The 23,676-nt window shown below is 44.0% G+C and overlaps 1 protein-coding gene across 2 annotated transcripts in view; it reads left to right on the top strand.

Annotated features, from left to right (window-relative positions):
* The first annotated feature begins 203 nt into the window (after positions 1 to 203).
* The window catches only part of LOC147639161 (malate dehydrogenase [NADP] 1, chloroplastic-like), a 34,290-nt gene continuing 10,817 nt past the window's right edge, over positions 204 to 23,676 (top strand). Inside the window, exons 1-12 of one of the 2 annotated variants that reach the window (XM_086787956.1) lie at positions 204 to 641; positions 1,853 to 2,085; positions 11,658 to 11,751; positions 11,981 to 12,067; positions 12,303 to 12,387; positions 12,528 to 12,709; positions 13,693 to 13,763; positions 13,854 to 13,944; positions 14,054 to 14,128; positions 14,208 to 14,390; positions 14,484 to 14,606; positions 14,799 to 14,867. In XM_086787956.1, coding sequence (XP_086644082.1) covers positions 1,868 to 2,085; positions 11,658 to 11,751; positions 11,981 to 12,067; positions 12,303 to 12,387; positions 12,528 to 12,709; positions 13,693 to 13,763; positions 13,854 to 13,944; positions 14,054 to 14,128; positions 14,208 to 14,390; positions 14,484 to 14,606; positions 14,799 to 14,867 — 1,278 coding nt within the window. In that variant the 5' untranslated portion in view covers positions 204 to 641; positions 1,853 to 1,867. The remainder of the gene's footprint in view (positions 642 to 1,852; positions 2,086 to 11,657; positions 11,752 to 11,980; positions 12,068 to 12,302; positions 12,388 to 12,527; positions 12,710 to 13,692; positions 13,764 to 13,853; positions 13,945 to 14,053; positions 14,129 to 14,207; positions 14,391 to 14,483; positions 14,607 to 14,798; positions 14,868 to 23,676) is intronic. The other variant, XM_086787962.1, reaches the window with a different exon arrangement.

Here is a 23,676-nt window from a genome sequence, read left to right on the forward strand (position 1 = left end):
ATGCCTCCTCCTTTGCCCACGTGGAGGGAGGGGCAGTAGTCCTTTATCTTGTATAGAAGATAGATAGATATAGATATATGACAAATAGGCACACCATGGAACAACAGGTCAAATGCGTGAAGTGGGAAAAGGCTCTACTAGGGTGATCCTGGAAAGGTGGGACTTGAGGATAAGGGGCATTGAGTGAGTGAGACGGAGACGGAGTCGCTTAGCATCGACTTTATTGATCTAGATATACCAATCGATGGAGAGACTTGAACCCTGGGTTCATGTCATCCTAAGGGCAATTTGACTATACCAATCCACTGATACTTGAGTATATGATTCACTACTATTGTATGCCTGATCTCTTTGAAGGCGTTCACTGACGAGATGCACCACGTGGCCAGAGCAGAGTGGGTGGTAGTCTTGAACAGAAAAGGAGGGGGGACCATCGACCAGCCTCATCAGAAACCTCCATGGACCATGACGATAGGGAAGAGCGATGGCGACAAAAAGAGCCCTTCCTCATCATCATCATCCGGTGTCAAGTTTGCAGCAGGAGAAGATTCTTGTGAAGTCATAGAATGAAGCTTTAATCCAGCAGAAACTCAGCTTAGCACAGTATCCCCTCCTTCTCTCTGTCTCTCTTTCTGTCGCAGGTACGCTCTCTCGAAAACCTTAATTTTCTGATTATTTCATGTATACCTCAACTTCTGACCGACATGGAAGCTTTGATTCCCTGTTTTCCTGATGTAAAAAATAAAATAAAATAAGCAACCTGTTAGACCCAGTTATCTGATTCTTTCACAGCCACTCACAGAAAGAAACCATGATAACCAGCTCTCGGATTCATCTCTGTGACATGAAGAAACACTGCATATTTCTACTCCGAACAGAAAGAATGGCCGTGAAACTCTATTTTTCTCACCCTGCTTGTTTTCTTACATTTTGAGACTTGCAAAGCCCTTTTTTTGGTCTTGTTGTTATGTAATCCCATCCCTGTTACAGTGGTTTCCACCACTTTTGACTTATTTTTTGAATTTTGGTGCCCTAGCTTGTTTCAGGTTTGGCCCTGTTGAACAGTTTAACTTGCTGAGCTTTATGTTGTTTTTGACGGCGCACTATTGAAAAATGGTCTATCCAGTTTCTACTTTGTGGTGGAGTAGCTGACATGAAAAGCTCTGCAGATGCCACTCAGCTGTTTTCCTAGTCTTTCAACATGGAAGGGGAACTGAGGAGTAGCCGAATCATGAAAAATGGAACTATTTCCGTGTTTGAGTTTTTATAAACTAGACTGTAAAGCACTGAAACCAAAGATAGAAGCCCTACTCGAGGTTTTACAGCTTACTGTGCACTTAATGCTATCTGCTATAGGATATTTCTACATAGGCACATCTCCAAGCATTTTTTTGGTATGCCAGCTTCCTCATCATTTTAGTAAGTGCTAACTCTTTTTCAGTTGACGTCGCATGTCGGCTTCCTCATCATTTTAGGACGTGCTAACTCTTTTTCAGTTGAGGTAGATACATCTCAAAGTGTTAAAGCTCCATCCACAGTTGGTTTCTTCATAGTTTGGGATAATGAAGTCATATTAGAAGAGTAACCTGTTCCAAGCATGCCTTTTGCTTTAAGCTTTTCTGCAATATTTTTTTGATCAGTTAGTGTGTAAGTCTTTTTGTAGATTATCTTAAAGAGAGCTATAAAGTGCTATCTTCTAACATTGCTTGCAAATTTAGTCAGGATTCAAATGTGTAACTCAATGAAATTTAGACTGTGTTGAAAGGCCCTTTTTTGCATCTCAATTTGATACCTGTGTTAGTAGTATGATGTTGAGAAGTTGATAGGATGGGTTGTGCTGCTTGTTTTGCAGAGTAGTCGAGAAATCATGGCAGAGGTGGCTTTGTTCATGTCTACTAGCCCTCTTCTTCACAGCAGTTCAGTTTCAAGTGTCAATCTTGGAAAGCAAGAACGGTCAATCGTTCCAAGAAGTGCATTCCTTGGTCGCAGATCAAATGTTCTGCAAGTATCCCTGCAGTCTGCACCATCCAAAAACGTGGTGAAGCAGCGATCGCATACCATCCTCTGCTCAGTTATTCAACAAAGGTACTTCTGCTCAAGCAAGGCTTTAGCAATGTCCTCAGCTTGGTGAATAAGAAGACAATTATTTTGATTTGTGTGATGCGTGTGTAGATATCTGGTGTTTAGCTCTGTGATTCTTATTCAAGGTTCAAGCTAGTATTCTCAGATGGCATTGCCGCTCCTGTTTCAACTCTTTATGGATGAGAGTTTAAGGTAGGGGATCAAATAAGTACATAGGACAGGAGGTAAATTATTTATGTGCAGGATTAGGAATGAAGAGTCTTTTAAGGGTAGAAGGCAACTTGCAAACACACAAAAGACAAGATAGACCTAATCTATTGTATATTGTCTAATGGTTATATATACAATGGTTCTTGGATCTAGACTTAGACCCTGTTTATGCATTCTAACCTACTGTGCATACAATAAGTGTGTTGCTGAATCCACATCTTGGTCATGCTCTCTAGATACTTGTGTTCTTGCCTAGGGCTGCCTCGGGCTGGCACTATGTGGGGGTTCTTGCCCACTCCTGAGAGATGCCTTAATGAGGATTGAAATCCCCTTTCTATAGGGTTCATAGGTGGCTGATTGTTGGTCGTTTTCAGGTTGGCCAGCACCAATCAGGTCCAAAAACGTTATTAAAAGCTTCATAAAGCATGTTCATATTGTGCCTTGGGTTTCAAGCCCATTGGGCCATCTCTTGGGCACCCAACAGGTGCCCAAATCAGATCATACTCCACCCCTCATCTTGCCTAAGAGGTGGCTGCAAGTAAGATCCATGTCCATGTGGCACTCACAGATGTGATGCACATGACATCCCCTCCCGCGAAACTTGGAGCTCTGAGGCACATGATGCATCTTTGCTCCTCGGGTCTCGTCCACTGGTTTGTAGGCACTGGCTCTGACCCCAACACATGGGCTTGGTGATGCTATTGGAGTGACAATCATGGGAATCGTTGCATGGCTTGTAGTCGCCTCCTCCTCATTGGACTTGGAGAGAGACTTCAAAATCTCCTCGAGAACTGAGAGGCTAACCGTTCTTCAAATGGGATTTGGAGAGTTCCACCTCCTCGAAAAGTGTCGGGCTGTACGCATCCTTCTCCTGAACGAGAGAGATCCACCTTCTCGGGAATCTATTGGTTCTTGGAAGTTGGCTCTAACAATTGCATCATGGGCAATGGCTTGTCTCCAAAGACTGATTCTTGTGCTGATTCTGACTCTACTGCGGCTGACTTTAACACTTCCTTGGGATCCTTCATCAGTGTACACTTCACACTTTGGGAAATGGTTTTCTGTGCCACTTGGTCCTGGAAGCTCTCGAGCACCTATGGAAACTCCCTCATGTTGAGCTGTAACCTTGGGTGAACTCTCCACTTTCTTGCGGTCTACAGGCTTTCTTTGCGGCTGCCAAATTTCAACATTATTGGGTATTTGCCCAAGTCTCTATGCTTTTGTACCTAATTTATGTAACTCATTTATGTTTTCTAGTCCCCTAGAAAATTAAATTTGGAGTAGTTCTATGCTTGGAGGCACCGAGGGTAAAAGGGTGGTTAGGAGGATAGGGTTGGGACTACGAATGATATCTCCTCATAGGATGAAGCATTCTTTTTCATACCTATCATTCTTCCAAACATTTGGTGCTTCCAGACGGACGATTGGAACTATGCACCCAACTAGGATCTTCGCTTCCTAATCTTATGAAACTCCGTGATCATGGTCTTGAGAATGTGCTCCTAGAGCTTAAGCTTTCACTAATCTGTCTTGAACCATTCTATCATGTTTTCTTGGAGAACAAAACACACACCTCAAGCGTTTGGTTGCCTACCATGGCTTGACCTAATTGTTGCATGCGCGGAAGCCTAGCTGTACTGATCCATAGCCCTAAGCCTGATTAAGAACATTGATGCTGAATTAAGATGATTAAGACAGAGGAGAGAGAAGAAGAGAGTATTTGGTGTCAGGGTTTTCTTGTATTAATATGGTACAAAAAGGTAACTTTATGCTTGTACATGGTTTCGGGCTATGGTCAACCCCATAGTGTTAGCACATTCATCCCTAGTTTCTACTCATCTTTGGAGTCCCCTTTTGGTCCCTTTTCATGGCCCTTGGTTGTGGGTTGTGGGCTGGCCACCCTATTTTTATATATTTTTCTGGCATTTTTCATAGGTCGGGTGCTTCATGCCCAGTCGGCCAGCTTCCTCATGTCCTGTCAGCTAGCATTAGGCGTCCAGTCGGCCAGCCCTACTTACCTATAAATAGGTGGGCTTGCCTCCCTCTTTTTCATAGTCTAGTCTTTCTTTTACTTCCCTCACTTATGAGACTGTTCATGTCTCTTGCTTGGGACTGTATCACTTCAGTATATTCAGCATAGTTGCTTCATATCTCTCTCTCTCTTGCACTCTCTCTTAGCACACTCTAGTGCTTGTTTGCTTCTGCTTTGTGCACTCATTCATGGTATCATCGCTTCCGGTTCAGCGTTAATCTACTACCCCAGTCAATGTTAATTTTTCTGCCCTAGTCAGCGTTAATTTTTTTGCCCCAAATCTGCCTCAGTTTTTCAGCACCTTTACATTTGTGTTTTTCTTCTCAGATCCGCTGCTGGTCGGCTGGCTTCTTCCGGTGCCTCTTCATTGCATATTCAGGTCTTTCTTCACCGGTTTGATCTCTGAGAACCCCCTTCTCACCTGTCGGTTGCTCCTTTTCAAGGCTGCAGCATCTGTTTTATTGCGTTTTCTTCCCTACATGTGTAACATGTAGCGGAAGTATTCGTAATTAAGGATCCTGTCACACAAATTCTCACACCGTCTTCTGTATCTTGAGTTTCGCGAGTTTAGCAATCCACTTTTATGACTTCAAACTTTAAGAGATTTGAGAGAGAGAGATAGAAACTGTACACCGTATGGGGTCCCGAATTACCCACTGAAGGGCCCCCTATCCCGTTACCAGAATAGTATTTGCTTTATTACTCTCAAGAGACTAACTGTGGACTCCCTCTGAAATGATGTCAGATGTTGTGTGTATCTGGTTTGCAACTGGATGCCAGACCTCTGTGTAGGCATGTAGGTTTTGCATTTAGAGATGGGGCCAGCCCATAGGGCTACCACAAGATTATTGGGGAGGTGTAGAACCACTCCCAAGGGGCCAGGAGGACCCTCGCTGTGCCCACCAGCCGTGAGTTGGGCTGGAAGGGGCTGTCGGCCAGTCCTATGGCATGTAGATAGCCAGCTGACTGGGCCCCAGGCCTTAGAGGGACTGTTAGCCAGGTGTGGGACAGCCCACATAGGCTGCCTAGCAGCCTGGACAATGTCCTTGGCCATGCGCAGAGTGGCCAGCCCATGCATAGTGTGAAAACACTGATTTAAAGCATTTTTGTTGGTCGTGAGCATTTAATGCTGCTGGCCGACTGGGTACCTGAGAGAGTATAAAAGGCCAGCCACATTTTTAGTCATATCATCTCATCAATCACAAAGTGCTGAAGCATCTCAAGGGCCCGGACAGCCAAGGGAGAAGCTAACGCAAAGGGTGAAAGCTGAAGGTCAAGGGCAGGGGTTTTACCTCAGCCAAGAAGGTCAAGTTTCAGTCTTTATTTTTCAAATTTGTATCATTCTAATAAAGCAAATACACCATTCGTGGTGGGGGCCCTATAGAGGGTATTCAAGACCCAATACTATGTCCTCTTCTCCCTCCCTCTCTCTCTCTCTCTCTCTCTCTCTCTCTCTCTCTTTTCTGCACATCTACTTCAGTTTTGTGCGTTATGTTTGTTTGTTGAATTCTGAGCTTTGAAGTTACCGATTCGACCCCGAAGTGTGAGAACCCCCGCACCCCCTCCGCGGTGCCCCCTCCGTGGGCGCTGGCGGCGGAAGCAGCGTCACCCTTCCGCGCGTGGCGGGGATCCACACTCGGGGCCTCGCCCGCGGATGTCCGGATGAGAGACTAGCCCGGTGGTTCCTACGAAACTGAGCCCGGAAAAACCTCCGGAGCCTGGAAGGCATGGGCGATTCCGCCATGGGAAAATCTTCTAACGGGGGAATTAATCTAACGAGTCAAAGTCTTAACTAGTTAAACTGATCCGACCGAACTTGAAGTCACATGGTCAGATTAAAGAAGAGACTTTCACTTGGTCCATAGAATCACCGCTTTCTTCCTCCTTTAACGAGGCACAGCCGCCGTTGATTCCCTTCCACAGAACAAGGGTCTTCTCAAGACTTAATCTAACTAACGTAACTAATCGTATCTTGCTTGTTTCGCAGGAATCTCCCAATCCTGCCTAACCCCAACTGGCCCATGGGTTAGCCAACCACCCGACCACTGTATTGGTGGGATTCCTTTATAAAGATTTGGTTATGTTTTGCCCGGGTACCGAGGAAAAGAGTTCCCTGGACCCCTAGCCGGCTTTCAAGCAAAATTTAAAGTAGGCATACCACATACACACCCGATATGAAATTGCCATTTATAATAGATTCGACTGTCTTTAAAACAATCCTTCAATGAAAATCATAATATTATTGATCATCATCCTCCAAAATTCTGAGTCCATTGTATTACTAAATGTGTCCTCTGGACTCTTGGTTGAAGACCAGCTGGCCAACCAATGAGATCCAATATCGATATTTGATTCACAAAAAACTTTCCTTTTAGTCTATCCGAATCTTCCTCGATGCACGCATGGGTGTCCTAGCAACCGCGAGCCTGTGCATCACCTGATCAGAACCCTCTAGGATCCTTCTTAGGTGTCCTAGCACTTCACTCAGGACCTTAGCATGAGGAATGCTGTTGAGCCCCTTAAGTATCAGGAACTTGTTGCTCTCTTGTTACAGGAAGAGCAAATCAGGAAGAACATGAACATGAATAGAAGTGCTGAACAAGCATTTACGACAGGTCACAAAGGAAAAGGCAAATCTCAGCCAAAGAGTTCAAATCAGAATTCAGGTGATGGTGGTTCATCTCAGGACACCAAGAAAGGTGATGGAGAGCCCAAGAAGAAGGGCAAATGCCATTACTGTAAGAAGCCAGGTCACTACATCACAGAGTGTAGGAAGAGGATTGCCAAAGAGAAGGCAAAGGAATCTGGGATGTCTGTAAATGATTCTTCTAAAGCTCCTCCGGAGACTGCTTCTTTTGTTGAAGACAGGGATTACTGTTTCTACACATACAGTTATGATGCCTCTTGGTCTTCACAGGCACTCAGTGTGACTGAGCATGCATGTACTTGGTATTTTGATAGTGGTGCTTCAAAGCATATCACATCTCGCAGGGATTTGTTTTGTAATGTATGCCCTGCCCCTGTTAGCAAGACTGTTCAGTGTGCCAATAATGCTTCATATCCAGTTCGTGGCATTGGGGAGGTTCAGCTCTCAGCCATTGATGGCTCTATTCTTCGCCTTACAGATGCCTTATATGGACCAGGGATAAAGAAGAATCTGTTGTCCATTTCTTCTTTAGCACAGTGTGGTATGCAAGTCAACTTTGATGATGACAAATACATGGTCAGAGACAGCTAATGCCTTGACCTTGATGCTTACTGGTACATTATGTCATGGACTTTATCAGTTGGATGCATTTCAGCCAGTGGATCAGTCTGCTTATAATGCATTCACTCTTACTCGAGCTATGGTTGATGCGGAGTTATGGCATGCTCGCATGGGGCATGTAAATTTTGGTAGTCTTATGCTTATGCAGCGACATAACATGTTGACAGACCTACCTCTTATGGAGAAGCCTCCAGATCACGTATGTGAAGGATGTATTTTGGGAAAAATGCATCGGTTTTCCTTTCCACGTGATCAGGCTCTACGAACTGCAAAGTTGTAGCTTATACACAGTGATCTTTGTGGTCCCATGCATACGAAGTCATTAGGTGGTTGCTTCTATTTTGCTACATTTATTGATGACTTCTCTCGTATATGCTGGGTCTATCCGTTGACACAGAAATCACAGGTATATGATGCATTTTTGGCCTTTGTAGCACTTGCTGAAACAGAGTCAGGATGCAAGGTTAAGACTCTCCATTCTGACCAAGGGGGGGAATATATGTCACACATGTTGAATTCCTTTCTTGAGAGTAGAGGTATCAAACATAAGTATACTACTCCTTATACTCCACAATAGAATGGGGTTGCAGAAAGGAAGAATCGGTCACTCATGGAGATGGCCAGATGTATGTTAAAGGCAAAGAAGCTACCACATATCTTTTGGGTGGAAGCTGTTATGTGTGCTTGTCATATTTTGAATCGATGTCCCACAAAGGCATTGGTTTCCTTTACTCCTTTTGAGGCTTGGCATGGCCGCAAGCCTTCGGTATCACATTTTCGTACTTTTGGGTGTCTTGCATATGCACACATACCCAAAGAGTTGAGAAGGAAGTTGGATGATTAAGCCACAAAATGTATTTTTGTTGGGTATAGCTGTGAGAGCAAGGGCTACCGGTTATATGACCCACTGTCCAAGAAGATATTCACTAGTCGGGATGTGATTTTTGATGAAAAATCAGAAATATCCATGGCTGGTTATGATGTAAATCAGGCTGAAAATGATGTGTTTGAAGATCTACTACCTATGGAGTTTCATTCCACAGTTGGTGATCCAACCCATGAGGGTGCAAGACAGCCAGCTAATCATGAAGATGGTGCAGAAATTCAGCAGGCAATTGAGCCAGAAGTTGAGCCAAATATGGGGCAGCAGGCTCCACAGGTCAGACACATACCTAGATGGTATTTGAGGACATTACAGGACAGCCATCTAGAGGGTCCTCTTGCTGGCCGTACTCGTAGGGAGACACGGACCAATGAGCATGCACGCATCATGGATTTAAATATGGTTATGGCAGCCAGTTTACAGGATGATGATGAGCCTGATTCATTTGTGGATGCACGAGACAATGTGCATTGGAACAAAGCCATGCAGGATGAACTTGATTCTATTAAAAAGAATCAAACATGGGATTTGGTCGATCTGCCCAAAGGCAAGAAAGCTATTGATACTAAGTGGGTCTATAAGTTGAAAAGACATGCAGATGGATCCATTGACAGGTACAAAGCCCGTCTAGTTGCAAAGGGCTATGCATAGAAGAAGGGCATTGATTATGAGGAGACATTTGCTCCTACATCCCGTATGTCGACACTTAGGTGTGTCATTGCATTAGCTGCACATCGTGGTTGGGTTGTTCATCAGTTGGACATCAAGACTGCTTTCCTACATGGGGACCTCGTGGAGGAAGTTTATGTACATCAGCCCATAGGTTTTGCAGAACATGGTCATGAAGGGAAAGTATGCAGGCTGAAAAAGGCCTTGTATGGTTTGAAACAAGCTCCACGAGCTTGGTATGCAAAAATAGATGCTTTCTTGCTCACTCAAGGCTTTGTGAACAGTCCATCAGAAGCCACTTTGTATGTAAAGAAAGAAGAGAAAGATCTGCTGGTCATCAGCCTTTATGTAGATGATCTTTTGCTCATGGGATCAAATGATGACAAAATTGCAGCTTTTAAAGAGATACTGCAACAGACATTTGACATGTCTGATTTGTTGCTCGTACACTACTATTTGGGCATACAGTTTGTGCAGGATACCTGAGGCATTGGGTTGTTGCAATCTCGGTATGTTGCGAAACTTCTGGAGAAGTTTAAATTTCAGGATTGCAAGCCTATCAGCACTCCTATGGAGCCTGGGATGAAACTGTCACTACAGGATGGCAGTATTTTATTTGATGCCACTACATATGCTCAGGCTGTTGGGTGTATTATTTACTTGTGTACTACACGGCCAGATATTCAGTATGCCGTATCTCAGTTGAGCAGATTCATGCATAGCCCGCGATTGTCACATTGGCAAGCTGTGAAGCGTGTATTTCGGTATTTGCAGGGTACCTTGTCTCTTGGATTGCTTTATCCTGAGGGGGGTTACATGCAGTTATATGCTTACAGCGATTCAGATTGGGTTGGTGATTTTGATACCAGACATTCCACTAGTGGAAATTTATTCTTTCTTGGCTCTTCATGTATTTCTTGGCTAAGCAAGAAACAGACCACAGTGGCCACTTCGTCTTGTGAGGCAGAGTACAGAGCAGCCTACACTACTACCGTTGAGTGCGTATGGCTGCGTTGTCTCATGACTGATATGGATATTTCAGTGGAGGAGCCTACACCTATCTATACTGATAGTCAGAGTGCCATTGCCGTGGCCAGGAATCCTGTGTTTCATGCTCGCACGAAACACATTGAGATTCACTATCATTTTGTTCGGGAGAGACTCCAGGCAGGTGATATCAGTCTGATCTACTGCCCTACAGATCCGAATGTGGCAGACATCTTCACCAAGGCATTACCACGTCCGAAATTCAAAGCATTCCGCACTGCTTTGAATTTGTTTCCTTTTGGTGGATGATGTACATTGATCACATATCACTCCAGGGGGGTTTGCTGGGTTTTATGCTGTGTATGCACCCAAGGGAGTGCTAGTGATTATCAGTAGGTTACTGGGGCACTTTTTACTTCAGTTAGTGGAGGTTTTTTCCCTCAATTTTAGCTTAGTTTCACTTATAATGATTTATAAGTGATTTGGTCCACCTGGCACACTTTATGGCCGGACCATGTGAACACACCTTTTAGGTCACATCTTTTATGTGGCTATTGTACTTCTTTTTATCAACAATCAATACATGAGCAGTCGTGTTCCTCTCTCACACTCTCACGTCTCTTGCTGAAGTGCCTTCCAAACCCTAACCCTAACAACTGAAACCCTACACTAATTGGATCATGCTCTGATACCAAATGTTGGATATGATAATTCAACTATGAATATTGATCAAAACATACTCAAGGTGGATCAAAGCTTGTACAAAACATCATGAACATGAGGGACAAAAACTAGTATATGCAGAAATTGCTTTGAGATTAACACAAAAAGCTTGTACAAAACATCATGAACATGAGGGACAAAAACTAGTATATGCAGAAATTGCTTTGAGATTAACACAAAAAGACTCTAATTAAGATTAGGCATGAACCAAACTTACATAATCACTTGATCACGACTTGTACCTTATTTAGAGACCCCTCTACCCTATTTTTAGTTGCATGAGTTGCATGAACCATATGCACCAACTGTTTGTAGGCTTTACACCAACCACTGACCACTAGCCTAGCCACCACACATTAAATTGGACTAAGGAGTTGGGATTACATTTATCCAACACCTCCTCCTTCCCTTCCCTTTGAGTAGATCCTTCTGTGGTTGCAATTTTAACTCGCCCAAGGCACTTGGTCTCCCTTCCCGAAGGCGTTATAACTTGCTGCCTCAATATCAACGGGGCCCTGTGAGGATTTGAACTTTGGATTTCCCCTCCCCAAGTAACAAGCCCACACCATTGAGCTACACACCCGTTGACGTCTTCAGTTTTTTCTTCTAGTAAATGGCTGCTTTTATTGTACCATGAGAGTTTTTACTTGCTTTGTCTGATGCTCACCTTGCAATCAAGAAGGAAGTGCGTTTGCTTTCTCTTTCCAGGAAGGTGATTGGACACTTAAGTTTTTGCTGACATTTTGAATGCATGTAAATGGTGTGCCATGCATTTTGAGGCTTTTTTCATTTTTTGGGTGCAGTCAAGTGCAGGCCCCTGAATCAGTGGCAGTAACTCCAGATGGCAAGGGGGTGGAGTGTTTTGGTGTTTTTTGCGTCACCTATGACTTGAAACAGGTTCAAACAATCTTTTAAGTTTGTAAACTTCAAAGTGAGTAAGAATGACGGCAACTCTGCGAGTTAAAGGTGTTTGAGTAGAAGAAAATGTAGAAGTATCTTATTAATGTTAGTTCTCTCTAGGGAGGTAATCTTATCGCCCCAAGATGGTTATATGTATCTGTAATTGTAACATGGCTTCTTGCTTTTGATTGTTTACAAAGAGAAAATTTTGTTTCTGATTGCTTAGGATGAGACGCCTAAATCCTGGAAGAAACTCTTGAGAATAGCAGTATCTGGGGCTGCTGGGACCATTTCCAACCATTTGCTGTTTAAGGTATCTTTGCCTATAAGCGATGCTTTCTTATAAATATAAGAACAAGCAATATTGCTACTTGAAAATGTGCTTCTCCTAATAGCAGTATAAGTTATGCAAAATTTTCCCACATTTTGAACTTAGAGAGTAGAAAATGATGCCAATATTCTAATATGGCTCTACCAGCTGGTTAATTCATGTTGATGCCAGTTCTGGCTCTACCAGCTGGGTAATTCATTTCCTTGTTCACTGATAGATTGCTTCAGGGGAAGTCTTTGGACCAGATCAACCTGTAGCACTCAGTCTTTTGGGGTCTGACAGGTCAAGGACTGCACTGGAAGGTGGGTAATCTACTTTATAGCAGTTTTGTTTCCCCAAGGTCACTTGTTTGACTTAGCTGATTGATACTTTTGAAACTCTCTATATTGAAAAGTTGTTAACTGTGGTAATGCACATTATAAGAGGCTCATATATGTTTCAGGTGTTGCTATGGAATTAGAGGACTCATTATATCCCTTGCTAAGGGAGGTCGATTTAGGTACTGATCCATATGAGGTTTTTCGGGATGCTGGTTGGGCTCTTCTCATTGGTGCCAAGCCCCGCGGACCTGGGATGGAACGAGCAGATCTACTTGATATTAATGGAAAAATATTTGCGGAGCAGGTGCATAGCTCTACAGCCTTAAAGCCCTTGATATCACTTCGATGGATTTTAAGCATTCACTTCTGGATTTTCGTGCATTTGATACATGTAATTGGCTAGTGTCATTTTTCTGTCAGATTGTGTTATAGCCTCAGCCTTCTTTGCAGTAAAATTTTTAAAGTAACAATAATTTTTCTTGCTTTCTGTAGTATGTCATGGAATGTAATCTGGCTATGGATTATCTCTGCATTCATCATTTTTTTTTGATTGAGGACATCAGGTACCTCAGTTAATGCTTCCTTACAAGGCATTATCTGGACTGCAAGTCATAAGAACACCTAATTACACCTCCCCTCCCTCAACTTGCTTCGGAAGCTGAAGGGATACTCATTTCTCATGCTTGTCAAGGTTGATGAAGTAGGCTCTATCACTGCACATGAGAAACATGTTCAATTGTGTGAAGCTCCGCTCTTTGTGCTATCTTCTTCCAAAGCTTTTGGCTTTGCTTTTAATGCTAGCCTTGATCACAGCTGCTGTGAAAACACATGAAGCTTTGTGTGATGAAGTTGATCGTGTGAAACTCTGAGAGTAGAATCACATGAGGTCAAGCTTGTTCTCTTCTCTCCTTGTATGTTTGGGAATTCTCTGGGCTTTCCGTCACAGGAGTAGTGGCCTCCATTGAAATGGAGGAAATCTGTCTACGTGCATGCTGCAGTCTACGACCAGTGTGGCTTGCAACATGGTGCTCCTGTTTTCTTGTCTTCATGCATCTCAAAAGCTGCAGAAAGTGGTTGTCTTCTGCATTTTAATGTAAGATTGTGGGAACTATGAGTAGAGACAGGCAAGATATGATGAGCTTTTACTCTGAGAGATCAAGATGCCAAACACCTATTGAATTAATCTCGCCTGTTGAATGTTACATTACCGAACAATTATCTCAAGTCATAGTGCTTCAACTTTATTTATTTTTTACTTTCCCTAGTTCTTCTGGTTAATCTTTGCAGGGCAAGGCTCTTAATGCGGTGGCTAGTGAAAATGTTAAGGTCATTGTTGTTGGGAACCCTTGTAACACAAAGTATGTTTTCATGCCTCCATTTCAGCAGCTGTGTTTTGTTTGCAATCTTGTGGAAAGGTCTAGTGCTCTAATGTCGGATACACTTTGCAGTGCCCTGATTTGCATGAACAATGCACCTAGAATTCCAAAGAAGAATTTTCATGCCTTAACTAGGCTGGATGAGAATAGAGCAAAATGTCAGGTATTGTACTTTGCCCGATGGATGATCTATAAAATTGTTTTGTGTCAACTTATACCACCTGTGCTACTATCATGCCATAAGTTGTTTGGGCTGAATTGACCATGGACAGCTTGCTTTAAAAGCAGGAGTGTTCTATGACAAAGTCTCGAATGTAACAATTTGGGGCAATCATTCCACTACTCAGGTGATTGAGTCATTTGTTGCTACTCATTGCAATCATTTGTCTTGTTACTCATTGCAATGTTGTCTTGTTATACTTGGAGACAAACGTTCGGGTGCTCATGAGAGCATGTACAAGTCTTAAAAAGCTCCAGCCTCTATTTTCCATCTCTCTCAAACACCAGGTGCCGGACTTTGTTAATGCCAGAATCAATGGGCAACCTGTAAATGAAGTTATCACGGATCAGAAATGGCTGGAGGAAGGGTTCACACAGACTGTGCAAACGGCAAGCATTTTTGTGCTTTCTGCTTGTAATGTAAATGTGAAACTTGTTATTATTCATTATTAAACTCTACTTGACTTTTCTATCTTGTCTCAGAGGGGAGGCGAGCTGATAAGAAAGTGGGGTCGATCTTCGGCAGCATCAACAGCCGTTTCCATAGCAGATGCCATGAAATCCTTAGTTACACCTACAAAAGAGGGTGACTGGTTTTCAAGTGGGGTGAGATTTGTTCTGTTGCTAGGAGTTCCTTAGGCTTTAGATCAGATAAAGATTGTTATTGCATGCATAATTATTATGTGTGGGAAAGGTCATGAGGTTATGGTTTAAGCTAAGAAGGCTTTAGTTTATATCATTGCCTATTGGCGTAAAGTTTCGCAATTGTTTTGTTACATCGTGATGTCTTTCTGACAGGTCTACACAAATGGAAATCCTTACGGAATTGCAGATGATCTAGTTTTCAGCATGCCTTGCCGGTCAAAGGTGAGTGAATCATAGCTATGTGAAACTAGTAATCAAAATCGGAAATGGAAACGGAAACAGAAACAACAAGTTTGAGGGGATTGGAATGGGCAAATACTATATCAGCAAGGGGATGCAAAATTAGGGGAGGAGGAGAAAAGTAGAAAGAGAGGAGAAACACATGAAGATGTAATAAAATAGGATAGTATATGACATGATACTAGGGAGAAGGAGATTGGCAAGAGCTGTCAAGCCCCCAAGCTAACAGACCCTGGGAATAAGCATAAACAAAAAGGAAACACACAGACTCTGGCATCTAGCTCACCGCCCAACCATAGAGCCATTCAGGTTCACTCCCGAGCACAAGGGGATAGTTGCATCAGAGACATGGCTGTTGGATATGGCGAAGCTTGAGCTGTAGGCTATGGAGGTTGATAAACAAACATGGCTGAAGCTAAAGCATAGGCAGTGAAAGCTTAAAGAGAGGGTGTTAGAATACACTCTAGAGGGAGACTTGCACGAGTCAACGATGGGGTAGTTGTGTGTTTATTTCAATGAAAGTACAAGACCTTTATAGGTCCGAAGGTTCTCCTCCTGACATGATTGCTTATGTCCCATCACACACAAATATCTAGATATTATTGTGACCCCTCTAAGAGGTGGTTCACACACACATACACAAACACATAAGTGACCTGAAATAGGCCTTCGTAAGGGCTGTGGCACGGGTACTTAGCTTATCTTCAAGAAAACAACAATTGCACGCGTAAAACCTTGAGAAAATCTGAAAATAAACAAAAGAGAGAGAGTAGAGAGAAGACACCACACTAGTGGTCGAAATAGCCTTGGGCTGATTAAACTTCTTGGAGGAGTCTTGAGTACAAGTTCTTAGAGCTAGAGTGCTCTCGTCTTTTTACATGCCTCAACAATGAGAGAATAACTGAATTTATAGTTGTCCAAAAGCACTTGAGAAAAGCGCTTTAAAACTCACTTATAGTTCAAAAAGCATCTTTTAATAATAAACTCTCTTATCTTTTTAGTATTTAAAAAGCTTTTAATCTTTGCTTTCTAAAAGCTAGTCGCATCATTCCAAGCCTGGAAAGTGGCCTTGTGTTGCTATCTTGCCATGTGTCAGTGTCACAGCCCCATCGCCACGCCATCAGTGCCATGCCACTATTTTGTTTTCAAAACTAAAAAAGAAGAAGGGCATGTGTTGCATTAAGATAAGAGAGCTCTCTAGCTCTAAGAACTTGTACTCAAGACTCCTTCAAGGAGTTTTATCTAATACTCGGACAGGGGGGGGGGAGTCAGCCCAAGGCTATTTCGACTCCTGGTGTAGTGTCCTTTGTTTTGATAATTTTCATATTTTCTCAAGGATTTACGCGTGAAATTGTTGTTTTCTTGAAGATAAGCTAAGTACGCATGCCATAGCCCTTATGAAGGCCCGTTTCAGAGGTATCAGAGCTAGACACTTGAGAAAAATGCTTTAAAACTCAAAGTCCAAAAAGCATCTTTTTAATAATAAAAGCTCTTCTCTTTTTAGTATTTAAAAAGCTTTTAATCTTTTGCTTTCCAAAAGCTAGTCACATCATTCCAAGCTTGTAAGGTGACCTTGCGTTGCTATCTTGCTACGTGTCAGTACCATGTTATCAGCGCCACGCCACTTTTTTTTTTCTAAACCTTTTTTTTTCCTGTGCGGCTTCGGTGACATGACTCCTCTAAGAGGTGATTCACATGCACAGGTAAGACCTTGATTTCCAACAATCCCTTGTTCAAGGGATTACCTCATACTGTGTCCAGGATAAATCTAGGCTCATGGTTTCTCATGCCAGTTATCCTGGTCAAGGATAAATCACATGGCTTTAGTTTCATAGGCCAGTTATGGGATCCAAAAGATAGAGTACACACAAGATAAGGTCCTAGACTCACAACACACAACACACGACACAACTGAAAACAACACAAACTTGGACATTTTAAACATCATTACACACATCACACACAAATATCTAGATATTATTTTGATACACATACACAAACACATAATTGACCCCTTTTAAGAGCTGGTTCACATGCACATGTAAGACCTTGATTCCCAACAATGGCTCCACACGCAAAGTCCTTGGCGTCCCATACCGCTAGCACTTACCAATTGGATGTAAGCACAGAGCAGGTCTGAGGAGCTCTCTCTCAAACTAACTTATAAAGGCACTTGTGTAGACCTCCTATAAACCAGGAGCCAAATATAGCACGTCTCATAAAATCTACTAACCCCCACTTAAGATGCCTTACCCTAGGCTGTGGGTGGTTAACTCAACCTAAAGGTCTAAACCCTCGTTAGTCTTGGGACGTAACAAGAACGATAAAGAGAGAAGCTTACATCAACATGAAAGTTGGGGAAAATGACCGAAACCTAGGGAAAAATAGTGGAGAGAGGTGAAACACACTATTTTTGGAACTTCGAATGGAGAAGGAGATTGGTGAGAAGAACGATCAAAAGAGAAGCTAATATCAGCATGAAATGTTGGTGGGAAAAATGACCGAAATAGTAGGGGAAAATAGTGGAGACGGTTGAATCACACCATTTTATTGGCATACATGATATGAGTAGTGCCACATGTGAACATGGGCTAACCAATGGCTCTTTTTCCCTTTGGGTTTTTTCCCTTGGAGATCTAGTGTGAAAGGAAATCATCTACTTTAGTTGTATTATGATAATATGGGGTTGACCTACTAGCTCCACACATTCCAATTCAATCCTATTCTTTACATCTCTCACCATCATCTTGAGTGTCCTGTGTGTACCTGCTTGTGAGTGTGCTGCTAAGCAAACCCTAACTCTGTTGTTGCTGCAGCTCCCCTCTTGGGCCAATAGTGGTATCAGAGCTTTGCTGCCTACTTCCACTCGTGCAAGCAACGGCCCCGCTCGACCTTTCGACGGTTCGCGCACAGTTTTCCATTCGTCGTCGTTGCAACCTTCCATCCTCCGTGCCCATTGTGCTTGACGCCTCGTTTGGTGCATTCCGCCCTTTTGCCACACGTTCTGGCCTCCAATCTTGGCAGCACTAGTGTGCAGGGGATCACCGCCGCCCAGCGAACGGGTGGTGCTTGACGCACAGTGGGCGGAGCTCCGCCCACTCTGCACCTTATGTGGCCTGGCCAACTTTTTCCCAAATTTTCGCGGCATTCCATCTAGCAGATTCACGGTTATCGTCGTGGTCGCCGTCTCCGTTCTGGCTTTCTCGCCTGTCCGCTGCCTTCGCCTTTGGGTACCCGCCTACTTGCCAACGACCTGTCTATCACACTGAGCCTGCTCATCGCCGGCCCAGTTCCGGTCACCGCTGTCCCTCCGTGTGTGCGGCTGGCACTGCAGTGTGCTCCATCGCTTGTGCTTACCCGTCAGCCGGTTACCTTCTCAACAATGCTCGACGCTTTGACGGCTTGCCTCACACTTGTCCACATCTCTACAGAGGCAGACCTGAGGTGTAGGCAACAGTCAAGTGCAAGATTTTAGGTGCAGGGTTCAATGACAATTGGGGGTTTTTTGAAATTCATGCTTTTTTGCATAATTCAAGGCAAACAAGACAATTTCATGCACACAATTGCAGAATTTTTGCTTAATTGCGGAAATTAAAGCTACAGGTTTTGTAGAAATTTGGGGATTTTTAGAAGTTAGTGCTTAATTGCATGATTGAAGTTGCAAGGAACACACATGTTTGGGGCTTTTCACATTTGTGTGCAATCGGCATATCATACAGCTCACAGGTGCACAGAAATTTGGGGCTTTTCGCATTTATGTGCAATTGGTACATCATATAATTCACAGGTGCACAAAAATTTGGGGCTTTCCATTCTACAGGTCTTGATTGTATGTTTTTGCATTGTGTAGAGATTTGTATTGCTTGTGTTGTCAGGACACTCCAAACATTTATTGCAACCTTGTATTAGAGGCAAAAAGTTTACTCAGGCACTTGTGATTGCCTGGCATAGCACTCCAGTGCATTGGGTTTTTGCCTGCATGTGCTTTTTACAGCATACTTGGTTGCAAGTGTTTGCATATCTCTTGGCGGAGAGATTTCAACATTATGGTTGGAAATACAACTGATACATTTGGGGTTTTGTCCTAGGAGGACAAATTAGATGGCAGTAACTACTCCTTGGAGTTTCATGGACCTTTTTGTGGCTAAAGGTTTATGGGGTTATGTATGAGGTGAAGATGTACGGCCTACAGACGTAGCACCTAACACACCTGGCTGTGGTGCTGAGCAAGCTGCAGTACCTGCTCTTCTCTCACAGGAGCAGAAGAGATGGGATACTCGTGATGCCCAAGCGATGGCTTTGATTTGGTTGGTTTGCCTTCACGAAAGGCTAAAAATGATGCAGGCAAGCCCAAGAAAAAGGGCAAGTGTTAGTACTCCAAAAAGTTGGGTCACTATTTAAATGAGTGCAAAAAGTGGCTTGCAAAGGAGAAGAAAAAGGAACCCTCCTTGACTCGTGGCCTAGTAGAGACTACTCCATGTGATGACACGTGTTGGATGTGTCATGGTGGTACGGAACACTAAGGCTTACTGCATGCCTTAGGTATGTTTGTAGAAGCCTCTAGACCTCGAGCTCGGTGGTGAGCCTAATGGGCTCTACGGTTGAGTGGTGAGCTAGATGCCATGCTGCAAGTCTTGAGGGGTGTATTCTAATGGTATGGGATACCACGGGTTGGTGCATGCATGGGCTATCTTTAGACATCCCTAGGCCTCCAGCTCAAAGTGTGAGTTTGATAGGCACTATGGTTGGGTGGTGAGATAGATGCCAGGTTCCTAGTGCTCCTCAATAGGAAAGCTAACCACATGTAGTCTTACAAGACATGGTCCTTACATTGGTATCAGAGCTAGACCTATTGCTAAGGAGCTTTCGATGTTTTTGGAAGTGCCTTTTGTCCGTGTCTAGGGATCTCCTCCAGAGGCTTCCACATGATTTAAATTTTCATCTTCAAAGTGTAAGGGCAAGTTTAGGTGGGAAGGAGGAGGTCATGACAGAATTAAAGTCTCTTCAACTGGTTTTTACGAAAACTAGCCATGTTTTCTGTTTCTTAGGCCTATGAAGAGGTTTGGGAGGGGACCGGCTAGGACCGTAGGTGTAGGATAAGGTGCAGTTGCCTGCTCAAGGAAGAGCGCACCATCCAAGGCTATTTTTGGCTCAGAGAAGCAGGGCAGATCAGGAGCTCCAGTGGGTGCCTAGAATGGCATGAGTATGGTTGCTATTTTGGGTGATCATGGCTAGTTGTGGTGTGTGTTGCTTTTTTGGGCTGATTGCAATGCTTTTGGCTCCTAATTTGGGGAGGACAAGGTTGATCAAGTGTGGGCATTCATGATGTCTAAAAAATTTCCATGCTTTTTTGGGCTGATTGCAATGCTTTTGGCTCCTAATTCGGGGAGGCCAAGGTTGATCAAGTGTGGGCATTCATGTAGAGTGGAACTTTAAATTTTTATAAATTTGAAAATTTCCATTGTCCTTGTAGTCCTCATAAAACCTTTCTAGTGTGCTCCTTGTTTGTTTTAAATAAGTGCAATCACTCTTTCAATTTGGACCGTGGAATATATTTCAATCTTGTTGGAGTGCGTGCACAAAGAGAGAGAGAGAGAGAGAGAGAGAGAGAGAGAGAGAGAGAGAAATGAAATGAAATGATATATTAACGTCTTCAGAAGGCCAAAATGACCTATGAGACCAAAAAGGTTACAACAATAGGTGGATCTGATACAATTTCTGTGTAAAGAAAGCTAAAAACAACTAAACAACTAACTGAAACTGAAACAACTATGAGGAAAAGTACGGTACTAGGAGCTCCTAATGGATAACATCTGGGAGGAAAACTAGCAACAAAGGTAAGCATCATACACATCACTATCCAAAGATGTCTCTCATCGGTCGATGGCGGATATCCTCAATGTCCTCCATGGTGAGTACTCTCACTGGACGTCTCCCATGCCGTGCTAGTATGGTCCTGATCCTCTGTTGTAGTCTCCGCCGGTGTCGAGATGGGCCTCTCATCTTGGGGCGCCTGGACCGCCCCAGCTCTATAGCCCGATCAATCTAGTGCGGCTATACTCTGGGGCTAGCTGCAATGCCTGCTGGCCTGACTGCTCAATCTCTGGTCGAAAGAAGTCTGTAATCTGCCTCTGTAAGTGTCTCTCCCTCTCTGATCCCCTCCCTCTCAAGAGACCCTCTCTATGTCTACGAAGCTCCAGCAAGTATAATCCGAGGCATCTCTGATCCTGGTATCTCATGACTCTAGAAAGTGGTCCGAAACCCTCTCTAAACAGGCAGTGAAAACGGCCTCGTATCTCATAATATACGGGACAGTGACATATGTAATGTAACTCTGTCTCTGGCTCCATCTGGCACAACTGACAAATCCTCGCCTCAGCTGGTACTCCTCTGAATCTGCCAGTCTCAATCTCTAGCTGGTGTGAGGATGTGCGCATCTGACCAATAGCACACCGTACCCCATGAGAAAGATGAGTATCCATGTAGCTGGGTCTAATCACAAACCCATCCTGCGTGAGCTGGAGAAGATGATCTCTATAGAAAGCCATCTTCGTACCAAGCTCCTGTGTCGGCTGTATCCATGTCCTCCTAGTGTCCAGCTGAATCAAGTCCTGCCTGATAAGTCTGGTAATCTCTGCCCGTGTGAGAGAGAGGGAGGGTGCATCCAGGGAAACTGAAATGGAGGTAGCCTGTCCATACTAAAGCCATGCAACTGGAACCAAGCTGTCATCTGTGCATACCAACATGATCCATCTCCCTGTGATGCCAACTGTCGTGAAGACTCTAGGGCTAAGCGAGCATATCTGTCTCTAGGGAGAGCCCAAGTGCTATGTATAAAGGAGACTGATCGAGTGAGTGCCTCTACTACCAATGGGGGGGCAGCCATCTCTGCACGGATAATATCATGTGGTACGGAGGCCTTGGCCCTAATCATCCGGGAAATCATAGAAACCAAGGGCCTCTCCATATGTCTCCATCCATCAGTGCTACCAGCTCGGCTGTGGTGATCCACTGAGGGTCCCCATATCTCCACTCCATATAGCATGGCTGAAGTGACCAAAGTGTCAAAGAGCCAGAGCTTTGTTCGAGGTTCCTGAAACTGAACCTGCGAACACATCCTCTCTAGTCTCCCCAATGCTGCATAAGCTCTGGTCAATCTGGTCTTTGCTGCTCTCCTCAAGGAAAATAGTGGGCCATTGAAAACCACACCAAGGTAAGTATATGGATCTGTATATTCCACTGTCTCCTGACCATATGTAAAGGTGGGTACTGACCTCCTAACCCACTGTGCTGTGGTGTTAAACACCATCACCTTGGTTTTACCAAGGTTAACAGACAATCCACTGTCCTGTGCAAACGTGTGCAATGCATCCAAATGACGCTGCATCCCCTCTGGAGAATCTGAGATCAGCACAATATCATCAGCATACAATAACAGCGGAATCCATGTCCCTGCTAGCTGTGCTCCTCTGTCACCCTCCCGCTCTACATAGTCTGAAACCTCATCCACGTACATCCCAAATAAGGTGGGAGAAAGGGGGCAGCCCTGTTTCACCCCAATAGTGGAGTGAACCATCTCAGATATACCCTGAGTAGTACGTACCTGCCCCACAACTGTCCTGTATAAAGCCATGATTCCCCACAACTGTCCTGTATAAAGCCATGATTCCCCAAATCAGCTCTGTGGGCACTCCCATCTCCTGTAGTCTGCGCATCAGTCTGGCTCTCGGTACTGTGTCAAAAACTTTGCGGAAATCCACAAAGCAACAATAAATCCTCTTGCCATATAATCTGCCCTCAATAATAGCTCTGAGTGTCAATATATGGTCAAGAGTGGAGAAACCTCTCCTGAACCTTGCCTGCCCTGATGCACGTATGCCCTCTTTCTCTCTGCCCATCTACTCAACTCCTGCTCAAGAATAGATGCATATAATCTAGCCAATGTGTGACCAATCATGATGGTACGATAATTCCCAGAAAGCATGGGATCCCCTGACTTGAAGATAGGCACAATCGTGGACATATTCCAAGTCTCAGGAAAACCCTCACACATGGCTCGGTTAAACATCATAGCAATAAGCTCTGCAAGCATATCTCTGGCATGAATAAAGTGCTCTACTACCAAACCATCATGATCATATGCTCTCCCAGTCCTCATCCTGTCAATAGCTTTCCTTACCATCTCAGCAGTAAAGAAAGCACATGTCTCTGGGCATGGGTCCGATGGGTCTGGCAGGGGCGGCTGTCCTTCTGCTGTGTACAGGGATGCTGCATACTCACCCCAAATCTCTGTGGAGGTAATGGCTGGTGATGGTGAATGCTCATGGAATAGTCTCCATGCCTCTCCTGAGTTCCGACTCATAAATAACTGATACAAATCCCTCTCTAACTGAGCAAGATAAGCCCTCTTCTTCCGTCGCACTAGGTGCCGGAAGCTAATCCGTGATTGTCTGTGAGTGTTAACACCCATGAGCACCTCTCTCTGTAATCTCATCCTCATCTCTCTGCACTCCTCATCATACCAACTGTTCTGGGGCATGTTCCCAGATCGTCTGCATGTAGGCTGACTATGGGGATATGCCTCTGATGCTGCAGCATGAAGCATATCTATCAATATCTGAGTGAGCTCATCTAATGGCCGTCCCGGCTCCTCGGCACATAAGCGTCTGTATATCTCATCCGTGTACACGGTGTCAGTCTCCCTCGTAAAGGTATAACGAGTGTGTGTGGAGACCTGTCCCAATGGAGCGGTGCTGAACTGAAATGTGAGAGTGAAGGACAAGATAGCATG

This window comes from Cibotium barometz, chromosome 4 (assembly GCF_041138505.1).
Source record: "Cibotium barometz isolate CiBa-2024 chromosome 4, ASM4113850v1, whole genome shotgun sequence".
Classification (NCBI taxonomy): Eukaryota; Viridiplantae; Streptophyta; class Polypodiopsida; order Cyatheales; family Cibotiaceae; genus Cibotium; species Cibotium barometz.